General features: G+C 39.7%; 1 protein-coding gene and 1 long non-coding RNA gene across 2 annotated transcripts in view; one reads left to right on the top strand and one right to left on the bottom strand.

The window, feature by feature from the left end:
* LOC111527965 overlaps nucleotides 1-12,420 on the bottom strand; it is a 92,256-nt gene that overhangs the window by 37,077 nt on the left and 42,759 nt on the right. The gene's annotated exons all lie outside the window — the stretch shown is intronic.
* Nucleotides 4,675-6,241, top strand: LOC111527962 (histone acetyltransferase type B catalytic subunit). The gene has a single exon (XM_023194550.2). The coding sequence runs from the start codon at nucleotides 4,709-4,711 to the stop codon at nucleotides 5,966-5,968; it is 1,260 nt and encodes a 419-aa protein (XP_023050318.1). The 5' UTR covers nucleotides 4,675-4,708; the 3' UTR covers nucleotides 5,969-6,241.

Below are 12,420 nucleotides of genomic sequence, written 5' to 3' on the forward strand. Positions count from 1 at the left end.
AGAAGTCTCAGCCAGGTGCAGTGGTTCACACCTGTAATCCCAGTGCTTTGTAAGGCCAAGATGGGAGGATTGCTTGCAGCCAGGAGTTTGAGACCAGCCTGGGTAACATAGTGAGACTTTGTCTCTAACAAAATTATTTATTTTTATTTATTTATTTTTATCTTTATTTTCATTTTGAGATGGAGTCTTGCTCTGTCACCCAGGTTGGAATGAGTGGCTTGACCACGGCTCACAGCAGCCTCAACCTCCCAGGCTCAAGTGATCCTCCCACCTCAGCCTTCTGAGTAGCTGTGACTACAGGCACACACCATCATGCCTGGCTATTTTTTTTATTTTTTGTAGAGGCAGAGACTCACTACATTGCCAGGGCTGGTCTCGAACTCCTAGGCTCATGCAATTCTCCCATCTTGACCTCCCAAAGTGCTGAGATTATAGGCATGAGCCACCACACCCAGCCAAAATATGAATTTTAAAAAATTAGCTGGTGGCACGCACCTGTAGTCCCAGCTATTTGGGAGGCTGAAGCGGGAGGATCACTTGAGCCCAGCACCTCAAGGCTGTAGTCAGCTGTGATCCCGCCACTCTGCTCCAGCCTGGGTGACAGAGACCTTGTCTCAAAAAAAAAAGAAAGACAAATAATTTGATAGGAAAGTGATTAGAATAGGCATTTCTCTAAAGAAGACACAATAATTAGTAAAATGGAAATCAAAACAAAAATAGGATACTACTTCATACCCACTAGGATAGCTATAACCAAAAAGTCAAATAATAAGAAGTGGTGACCAAGATATGGAGGAGCTGGAATCTTCATGTATTGCTGGTGAGAATGTAAAATGGGGCTGCTTCTTTGGGAAACTGTGTGAAAATTCCTCAAAACTTAAACATGGAGTCACCATATGACCCAGCAATTCCACTCCTTGTTATGTATCCAAAAAAACTGAAAACATAGGTTCACACAGAAACTTATCCACAATGTTTGTAATAGAATCATTTATAGTAGCCAAAAAGGAGAATCAAACCAAATCTATTCATCAGTTTATGAACAGATAAAATATAGTATATCTCCACAGTGGAATAGTGTTCAGCCATAAAAAGAAGAGTACTGATGGATAAAACTTAAAAACATTATGCTAAGTGAAACAAGCCAGATACAAAAGACCCCCATGTATTTTATATTATTACATTTGTGTGAAATGTCCAGAACAGGCAAATCCTTACAGACCAAAAGTTGATTAGTCTCAAAATAAATACATAAACAAATAAAGCTGTTACTTTTCAGTAAGTAGTTTTGGTGCAGTGTCAGTATAAATTGAAAATACATAGTTTATAAAATTGTAGGCTTGATACAATCTCATTTTAACTTAAAGTGTTTATGTGTGTGTGCACGTGTGTGTGGTGTGTGTATGTGTGGTGTGGTGTATATGTTGGCAATGTGCACGTATATGTGTAGTGTGTGGTGTGTTGTGGTGTACGTGGTGTGGGGGGTATGTGGTGTGCGTATGCAATGTGTGTGTGGTGTGGTGCATGCTGTTGTGATGTGTGTGGTGTGTTTATGTGATGTGTGTGTGCTGTGTGTTGTGTGTGTGCTTCATGGTATGTGTGTGGTGTGTGTGTGTGGTGTGTGGTGTCTGTGTGTATGGTGTGTGGTGCATGTGTGCTGGATATGTGCTGTGTGGTATGTGTGTGGCATGTGGAGTGTGGAGTGTGTGTTTGTGTGTATCTTGTGTGTGTATGTGCTGTATTGTATGTATGTGGTGTTTGTGTAGTGTGTGATATGTGTATGCAGTGTGTGCGCAGAAGGAAGGATATGAAGGTATAAAGCAACATTTAAATACAGGTATTATTTATTATATATTTTTGCTTACCTTTATTTTCTGTGTCTTATAGATGTATTAAAAATTATTTTAAGGTTTTGAAATAAGGATGTAACTGACCCTGAGGACCATCCCTCTCTTCATTTCTCTTGATCTTACAAACCTCAGTCCTTCCATCAAGGTCATCAGACTGGAAGACTTAAAACTTCCCACGCACTCAGAATCTCCCTTACAATCTGTACTAAAACATTTTCTGTCCCAGATAAGCTAAAGGAAGAACCAACCATGCACTCCTATCCTGGTAAGCAACATGGAGAATCATGAGGCCTGGTCCTCCAGGGGTCCTGGCTATGCAAGAAAAAACCTGGTTCCTCATCAGCCACAATCCAGGGGCTCAGCCCCACGTCCTGCTTTTCAGGAGCCCAGCCTCAGAGCCGTCATGGCCTCATCCACTTCTGGATCTTCAGCATCTACCTTGCCTGGAAGTCCTACATGATCATCAGACCCAAAGCTATACCCCACCTGCTCTGCTAGGGTGGCGCTTCTGCATCCTTGCTCTTAGCCCTGACCAAGCCTTTCCAAACCCGCCACCTTTGTCCCAACCCGGCAGCTTAATGCTGAGTATTGAAGAGTCTAACACTCGGCATTAAGCTGAGCACTAAGACCCAGCAGGCTTGGGTTTTCCAAGTGCCAGAAGGAAAGAGCAAGGAGGAGGAAACTGACACGCACTGACCTGTCACTATGCTCCTTGCATAAATTATCTCACTTTTTCTTCACAATTGCACAGCAAATGTGTGATTGGTGTCATCTCCATCTTAAAATAAGGAAACTGAGATTCAGAGAGGCTAAATGACTGGTCCAACACATCAATGAGTAAACCCCAGAATTGGGATTCCAAACCCTTGTTTCTTCTGCTACTGTTACCTTTAAGTGCCCCACTATTTTTTTGTTGTTGTTATAAAGACCTTTACCTATACAAGAGATGCAAGATTGCAAGATTGAAGCAGAGATCTAGCAGAAACTGAGCTAGCTGGAAGGAAGAGCACATTGAATCAAGCCATAGATTATATTAGATCAGTTCCCTGTGTGAATCATGAGTAAGGGAATCAAACACCTGATGTGTGAGGGCTGACGCTGGGGACAAGGCAAAGATAAATAGCAAGAATTGGGTTGAGGGAATCAGGAAAGATATCAACCAGAGCAGAAAGCTAAGAACATGATAATGCCAGTTTAGGCTTCAGAAGAGGGAGGTATGTGTTCCTGAAAGCCAAAAAATGACTAGGAGCTCAAACAATTGTATTGATTGTGTGCTCAGGATTAGAGGACAACAGATAAAGAACGACCTAGAATGAGAGGAATCAGACAGAAAAAGACAGACTTCCCTTTGCTTGGGCCACTTGCTCTTAGAAGCCAGCCATCACGATGTAAAGAAGCCCAAGCAGGACTGTGGAGGCCCACATAGAGAGGAACCAAAGCCCCAGACAAGCAGCCAGCACCACAGAGCCCTCTAAATGCATGCATGCCAGTCATTCCTCCCAGGTGACACTGCATGAAACAGAGATGGCCAAGCTCTGCCCAATTCTGTATTTTGGAGCAAAATAAATGGCACTGTTAAAGGAAAAAGACACCTCCCTGGAAATTTAAGAGACTGATTCTAACGTTCAGTTCACAGATGAGGAAACTAAGACTCCGAAAAATTAAATACCTTTCCTAATGTTATATAAAGTGGTGGAAGCAAGTTTCCACACAGGTCTTAACGTGAAGCTCATGGTTTCAGCCCTCATGCTGGATCTATGATACTACACCATCTAATGTTACCATTCCTGCAAAATACCTCATGCTCATGAGAGCACGGCCCCCTCTCCACTTCGGCAAAAAAAATCCGAGCTCTCTGGGATTACCTATTAAGCTATCCTGAAGCTTCTTCAAGGACATCTCAGAAGAATGTGTGCACACTACACACAAACACCCCAAACACGTGACCTGTTTTCAAGGTTCTAGACCTCTTTCTGCTCAAGTATTCTCAGGCAGGCATGTATTCCTACTCTTTCCTGCCCTCTGCAGCCCCACTAACCATGCAAAGATGACTGAAACACATTCAGCTTCATGACTTTAGTACAGCTAAAATTAATTTTTCTCAAAGTTAACTATTTTGTAGTACCCAATTATTTTGCCTTACCTTTCTTGAAATTTCTTTTATCCTGCCTTATAAAAGTTGTTCTCACTTGGAAATGGTGTTTATGTAACTTATAATTAAAAATAACCTGGATTAATGTATCTGTCAAATAGATGCTCTTTTTAAAAGAAATCCACAAGCCAGGCACAGTGTGGTGCATGCCTGTAGTCCCAGTGACATGGGAGGCTGAAGTGGGAGGATCAATGGAGTCTCAGGATGTGAGGCCAGCCTGGACAACAAAAGGAGACCCCCATCTCTATTTTTAAAAATAAAAGAAATTCAAAATCATAACATGACAGTTTCTTGGCATATATAGAAGTGGCATATTTTATTAAATACTAGATTATTATTTATTATTTATATTTATATATTTATTATTAATATTTGCTGTAGTAAATAGTCATTTACTTATTGTAGTGGACATCTCTTGGACTGCCTTTCCAATCCTCTCTCTGAAGCTACCCTTTCTTCTTCTTCTCTATTCCCATAACTATTAGAATGAAAGCTCCCTGGGGGCAAGGACAGTGCTTTGTTTACTGCTGTATCTCTATACTTAAAACACTGCAAGGTACCTGGAAGTACTTCATAAATATTTGCTGAATCAATGATTTTAGCAAGGAGTCTTCAGCAGTCAAGTGGCCTCAACCCTCTGGGTGCTACGTCAATAAGTAATGCATGGATTCGTCCTTCCTCAGCCGCGGGTGCTCGTAGCTCGGAAATGGCGGGATTTGGTGCTATGGAGAAATTTTTGGTAGAATATAAGAGTGCAGTGGAGAAGAAACTGGCAGAGTACAAATGTAACACCAACACAGCAATTGAACTAAAATTAGTTCGTTTTCCTGAAGATCTTGAAAATGACATTAGAACTTTCTTTCCTGAGTATACCCATCAACTCTTTGGGGATGATGAAACTGCTTTTGGTTACAAGGGTCTAAAGATCCTGTTATACTATATTGCTGGTAGCCTGTCAACAATGTTCCGTGTTGAATATGCATCTAAAGTTGATGAGAACTTTGACTGTGTAGAGGCAGATGATGTTGAGGGCAAAATTAGACAAATCATTCCACCTGGATTTTGCACAAACACAAATGATTTCCTTTCTTTACTGGAAAAAGAAGTTGATTTCAAGCCATTCGGAACCTTACTTCATACCTACTCAGTTCTCAGTCCAACAGGAGGAGAAAACTTTACCTTTCAGATATATAAGGCTGACATGACATGTAGAGGCTTTCGAGAATATCATGAAAGGCTTCAGACCTTTTTGATGTGGTTTATTGAAACTGCTAGCTTTATTGACGTGGATGATGAAAGATGGCACTACTTTCTAGTATTTGAGAAGTATAATAAGGATGGAGCTACGCTCTTTGCGACTGTAGGCTACATGACAGTCTATAATTACTATGTGTACCCAGACAAAACCCGGCCACGTGTAAGTCAGATGCTGATTTTGACTCCATTTCAAGGTCAAGGCCATGGTGCTCAGCTTCTGGAAACAGTTCATAGATACTACACTGAATTTCCTACAGTTCTTGATATTACAGCGGAAGATCCATCCAAAAGCTATGTGAAATTACGAGACTTTGTGCTTGTGAAGCTTTGTCAAGATTTGCCCTGTTTTTCCCGGGAAAAATTAATGCAAGGATTCAATGAAGATATGGCAATAGAGGCACAACAGAAGTTCAAAATAAATAAACAACATGCTAGAAGGGTTTATGAAATTCTTCGACTACTGGTAACTGACATGAGTGATGCCGAACAATACAGAAGCTATAGACTGGATATTAAAAGAAGACTAATTAGCCCATATAAGAAAAAGCAGAGAGATCTTGCTAAGATGAGAAAATGTCTCAGACCAGAAGAACTGACAAACCAGATGAACCAAATAGAAATAAGCATGCAACATGAACAGCTGGAAGAGAGTTTTCAGGAACTAGTGGAAGATTACCGGCGTGTTATTGAGCGACTCGCTCAAGAGTAAAGATTATACTGTTCCGTACAGGAAGCTTGCAAATTTTCTGTACAATGTGCTGTGAAAAATCTGATGACTTTAATTTTAAAATCTTGTGACATTTTGCTTATACTAAAAGTTATCTATCTTTAGTTGAATATTTTCTTTTGCAGAGATTGTATATTTTAAAATACTGTTTAGAGTTTATGAGCATATATTGCATTTTAAAAAAGATATAGCTTCTGAAATACTACTGCAATTGCTTCCCTTCTTAAACAGTATAATAAATGCTTAGTTGTGATATGTTAAAAAAATAAATAAATAAGTAATGCATTAGGATAGCAACGTTTGGAACTGGACTAAGAAAGAATGGTAGTCTCTATCCAATAGACTAAATGGATAATATATACCTTTAGGAGCTCTCTTGTATATCATGTGAACCCAAGATTCAGAGGAAGCTTATCTTCATGAAAGGCAAGAACTACAGGAAAAGAATAGTCTTAATAGTCTTTTCAACAAATGGGGTTGGAAATACTGGATATCCACATGCAAAAGAATGAAATTGGACCTTTCCCCTACTTTCTACTCACTCAAAATCTATTGGAAACCTACATGTCAGAGTTAAAACTAAGAAACTCTTAGGAAGACATATAGGGGAGAGCTTTATGACACTGAATTTGGAAATGCTTTCTTGGATAGGACACCATAAGCACAGACAACAAAAGAAAAAAAAAATGGAACTTCATGAAAATTAAAAACTTGTATGCATCAAAGGACACAATCAACAGAGTGAAAAGTCAACTATGACATGCAGAATGGGAAAAAGTATTTGAAAATCATATATCTGGTAATGGATTAATATCCAGACTACATAAAGAACTCCTACAACTCAATAACAACAAAAAAAAAGAACAAACAACACAATTAAACCATGGGCAAAGCAGGAGTTTGAGACCAGCCTAGACAACATAGGGAGACACTATCTCTATACAAAATAAAAAAATTAGCCGGGGATTGTGATGCACACTTGTGGTCCCACCTACTTGGGAGGCCCAAGCGGGAGGATTACTTGAGCCTGGGATGTTGAGGCTGCAGTGAGCTGTGGATCACCCCACTGCACTCTAGTCTGGGCAAAAGACTGAGACCCTGACTCTAAAAAACAAAAAATAAAACTAAAACAATAAAATAGGGAAATAAGACATGGGCAAAGGAACTTCTTACTACCTCCGATACTTCAGGTCTAATCCACCATCTCCTCTCCTGGCCTATTTCAGTAGTCTTCTAATTAGGAATCCTGCTTCTACTCTTTCCTCTCTATAACCTCTTGACAACATAAGAACCAGATAATCTTTTAAAATTATAAATAAGATGACTTCACTTCTCTCTTCAGAACTTTCCAAAGGCTTCCATTCTTAGAATAAAAGATACAGTTCTTACTTAGCTGACAGTTCTGTCAGAGGTGTTTGAACCAGAGCAACTCCATCTTGAATAGGGGATGGGTAAAATAAGGCTGAGATCTACTGGGCTGCATTCTCAGATGGCAAAGGCATTCTAAGTCACAAGATGATATAGGAGGTTGGCACAAGATATGGGTCATAAAGACCTTACTGATAAAACAGGTTGCAGTAAAGAAGCGGGCTAAAACCCACCAAAACCAAGATGGCAACAAGAGTGACCTCTGGTTATCTTCCCTGCTACACTCCCACCAGCACCATGACAGTTTACAAATGCCATGGCAGCATCAGGAAGTTACCCTATATGGTCTAAAAGGGGGAGGCAGGAATAATCCACCCCTTGTTTAGCGTATAATCAACAAATAACCATAAAAATGGGCACCCAGCAGCCCTTAGGTCTGCTCTGCCTATGGAGTAGCCATTCTTTATTCCTTTACTTTCTTAATAAACTTGTTTTCACTATACTCTATGGGCTTGCCTGAATTCTTTCTTGCGTGAAATCCAAGAACTCCCTCTTGGGGTCTGGATCAGAACCTTTTTCCAGTAACATCTTTCTGGCCACCATGGAAGGAATGATAGTGAGGGAATTCCTGGCCCAAAGGCTAACTTTGGGTAAGTGGTGGGGTCCGGTAACAGTGCTTCCTGATCATGCCAAAAACACTCACACTTCTGGGTTTTGCTTTTATTGTTCTCTTTGCCTAGAACCTGCTTTCTCGAGACCATTTCACAACTTTATCCTTCTCTTCACGTAAGTTTCTATTATGAGAGACTTTCCCTAACTATTGGGATGGTTTTTAAAATATATTTGCAAATTTTTTGACACTCTTACCCCCAAGAGATAGAGTCTAATTCCTCTTTTCTTGAATATTGTCTAGCCTAACTAACTCACTTCTATCAAATTAAATGGGAAGGCAGTGATGCTGTTACTTCTTAGGCTAGGGCATAAAAGGCAACATGTGGGATGCTTGCCCTTGGAACAGAGTTGCCATGCTGTGAGGAAGCCCAAGCCACATTGATAGGCCACAGGCATTCCTACAACATCCTCCATTGTGGTCCCAGTTGACAGCCAGCATCAACCATCAGACATGTGAGTGACAAATCCCTCCAAATGACTCTAGCTTCAGTCCCTGTTTGACTGAAGCCACATGACAGACCCTGAGGGAGAACTGCCCAGCTCAGCCCAGTCATCCCCAGAAATGCTAGAGAGAAAATAAATAAATGCTATTGTTTTAAGCCTGTTTAAAAAACTGGCAAAGGACTTGATTAGACATTTCTCCAAAGAAGATAAACAAATAATAAGCAAATGGAAAGATGCTAATATCACTAATCATTAGAGAAGTGCAATCAAAACTACAATGAGCTATCACTTCACACCCATGAGAATGGTCATTGTGAAAGAAAGGAAAGAAGGAAGGAGGGGAGGAAAGGGGAGGGAAGGAAAGCGAATGGGAGAGGGAAGGGCATGAAGAGGAGGAGAGGGAGGGAAGAAAAGGAAAAGAAAGGCAAAGTAGGGCAAGATGAGACTAAGTGTTGACAAAGATATAGAGAAATCAGAACCCTTATACATTGCTGATAGAAATGTAAAATGGTGCAACTGTTGTGGAAAATGGTATGATATTTCCTCAAAAAAATTAAACATAAAATTACTATGTGATCTAGCAATTTCACTCCTGGGTGTGTACCCGAAAGAACTGTAAACCAAAAAGCATCTGAGATGGGTCTCAAACAATTTAAAGGTTTATTTTTGCCAAGGTTAAGGACCATGGCCCATGACACAATTCTCAGGAGGTCCTGAGAACATGTGCCCAAGATGGTCACAGCTTGATTTTATATATTTTAGTGAGACATAAGACAGACATCAATAAATACATGTAAAGTATACATTGGTTCAGACCAGAAATTTTGGACATCTTAAAGTGGGACGGGGGTAGGTGGGGCTTCCAGATTATAGGTGGATTCCAAGATTTTCTGATTGGCAATTGGCTGAAAGGTTAAACTTTGCTTAAAGAGGCAAAGTTAGCATAAAGAAATGCATGAAGTTTAAGATAAAAGAGTTGTGGAAGCCAAGGTACTTGTTATATAGATGAAGCCTCCAGGTAGCAGGCTTCAGAGAGAATAGACAGAAAATGTCTCTTATAATTGGACGTTAAAATGTGTCAGCTCTCTGGAAAAGCCCTAGAAAAGAGATTCTCTACAGAAAGCAAATTTCCCCCACAAAAGACAGCTCTCGGGGCCATTTCAAAATATGTCAAAAATATATATATTTTGGGGTAAAATACTTTGATTTCCTTTAGGGTCTATTATCTGTCATGTGATGGTATACCAGAATCAGGTTGGAGTTTCATATCTTATTGCTACAAAGAGTCTGTTCTGTCAGTCTTGGGATGTCTATTTTAGCAATAATACCAGTCAGTTGTGTTTAAATTCCAAAGGGAAGAGGGTATAATGAGGCATGTCCCACTGTCTCTTCCCATCATAGCCTGAACTAGTTTTTCAGGTTTCTTTGGGAACCCTTTGGCCAAGAGGGCATCCATTCAGTTGGTTGGAGGCATAGAATTTTATTTTTGGTTTACAGAACTGAACACAGGAACTCTAAGAGATAATGCTGCTATAAACCCATGTTTAGAGAAGCATTATTTACCATGAAAGTACCTCACATGTCCATTGATGGAAGAATAAATGAAGAATATGTGGTATATCCATAAAATAGAATATTATTCAGTCTTAAATATGAAGGAGGTCAGGCATGGTGGCTCATGCCTGTAATCCCAACACTTTGGGAGGCCACGATGGGCAGATCACTTGAGCCCAGGAGATCGACACCAGCCTGAGAAACATGGCAAAACCCTCTCTTTACCAAAAATACAAAAATTAGCTGGGCGTGGTGGTGCATGCCTGTAATCCCAGCTACTCGGGAAGCTGAGCCAGGAGGACTGCTTGAACCTGGGAGGTGGAGGTTGCAGTGAGCTGAGATAGCACCACTGGACTCCAGCATGGGTGACAAAGCAAGACCCTGTCTCAAAAGAAAAAAAAAAAAAAAAAAAAAGAAGGAAATATGACACACATTACCACATGAATGAATCTTGAAGACATTATGCCAAGTGAAATGAGCCAGCACAAAATGACAAACAATTCCACATATATGAGATACCTGGGGTAGTCAAATTCATACCAACAGAAAGTAAAATGGCGGTTACCATGAGCTGGGGGAAGGGAGGAATGAGGAGTTGCTGTTTAATGGATAAAGAGATTTAGTTTTGGAAGATGACAAAGTACTGGAGATGGATAGTGATGATGGTTGCAGGACAATGTGAATGCACCCAATGCCATCAAACTGTACACTGACATGGTTAAAATGGTAAGTTTCATGCTATGTAAATTAAAAAAAAAAAAAATCATGGGAAACAACCAAGAGAAGACAAAGTTCTGAAGCATTCAAGTCCTTGGTTCCAGCTGCATCCTACTCCCAAGTTCCACAAAGTACTTGTTTCTCTAGTTGGTTTCTGTTGCTTGCAACCAAAGTACTTCAGAGATCCCCAGTGAGATCAGGACTTGAAGAATGTAGTTCTATCTCACCTTTGAAATGAGATGATTATTGATGAAATATAAATAAATATATAGACAGGAAAAAAGGATTGTCATTCTTGTAAATTATTCTCTGGGCTCATTACCATGGTCTACCCCACTGCATATATCACAGTCCTTTTGTGCAAGTGAGTTAGCTGAATTAAGGGTGTGAAATAAGAGATTACAAGGTCCCGAAATTAACCTAGGATAGAAAAAAATGCTTGCCGTAGAAACTAGCTACCATAATTTTCTAGCAACTGAGAGACTGAGCCAGGAAAACATATTAGCACATCTGCAAGTTTGCACTACCTGAACCCTTCTCAGTAACTATGGTAACTACCGATATGTGGGTAAAAATGAAACAAAGGCATTAACTTTTAATGCCTGTATAGCTAGTTTAATCAGTCTCTGCCTGAACACTAGACATTTTTACCAAAAAAGAAGTAAAGACTAAACAATAGATTTTTAACAAGGACATTATGAATTGTAACAAAAATCAGAAGCTGTGAATAATTAAAACTAAAATGCTTCAACCTTGAAATTAACCAATAATGGGGACTCTGAAGTTTATAGAAACAATAATTTTTTAAGAAGGACTGACTTATATAGAACATTAATGAGGATGAGTACACTATAAATGAAAACAAAACTGGAAGTTATGCATTAAATTAAAGCCATGTTTCAACCTGGAGATGGTTTAAATCTAACTAATTCTGTGTACTCTGAAGTAATAAAAAAAAGAGAGAGATTTTATAAAAATAATCTCACCACCCAATGCCCTCTACCTCAAAAAACAGTTGCTTCAAAATGCAACAGAATGTTCTAAGGTACTGGTAACATTTTAGCTCTTAAACTGAGTGTTAGGAGCGTTAAGTGTTGACTTTATTCTTCTTTTGATTTTACATGTACATTAAATACCATCTTTTGCATCTAAAATTTATTTCATAATAAAAAATTTATAAAACATAGAATAGATAGAAGCAGCAGCTCCCTTTCAAAACATAAGGCCTGGGCCTTAGGCCAATATAGAGTAGGACAGAATGAAAGTTGCAGCTCATAGGAAAAGAAATCCCAGGAGACTGATTCTTAGAATCGCCAAGAGGGCTTGTTAAAGACACATGCTGCTAGGCCCCACCCCGGAGTTTCTGATCAGCAGATCTGGGTGGTCCTGAGATTCTGCATGGCTAACAATTTCCCAGGTGATGCTGCTGCTCTGGGGACCACACCTCCTGCCTTGGAAATCTGTGCCCTGGATCATTCATTCCGTGTTAAACCCACTCCACCATCTTCATTTGTTCTATCCTTCTATTTTACTGGGTCAAACTAATTAGATGCCACAATGGACAGACTTTTACTATCAAAGACTATTTTTTTCCAGCTTTACTGGGACATAACTGATTAAACGTGTATCTATTTCAGGTGTACAGTGTCAGGCTTTTTGTTTGTTTGCTCGTTTTGAGA

The sequence above is a fragment of the Piliocolobus tephrosceles genome, chromosome 14 (genome assembly GCF_002776525.5).
Source record: "Piliocolobus tephrosceles isolate RC106 chromosome 14, ASM277652v3, whole genome shotgun sequence".
In the NCBI taxonomy this organism is placed as follows: domain Eukaryota; kingdom Metazoa; phylum Chordata; class Mammalia; order Primates; family Cercopithecidae; genus Piliocolobus; species Piliocolobus tephrosceles.

Bases quoted from the DNA above. Each gene is read 5' to 3' on its own strand.
- LOC111527962 (XM_023194550.2), top strand. From the start codon at position 4,709: ATGGCGGGATTTGGTGCTATGGAGAAATTTTTGGTAGAATATAAGAGT.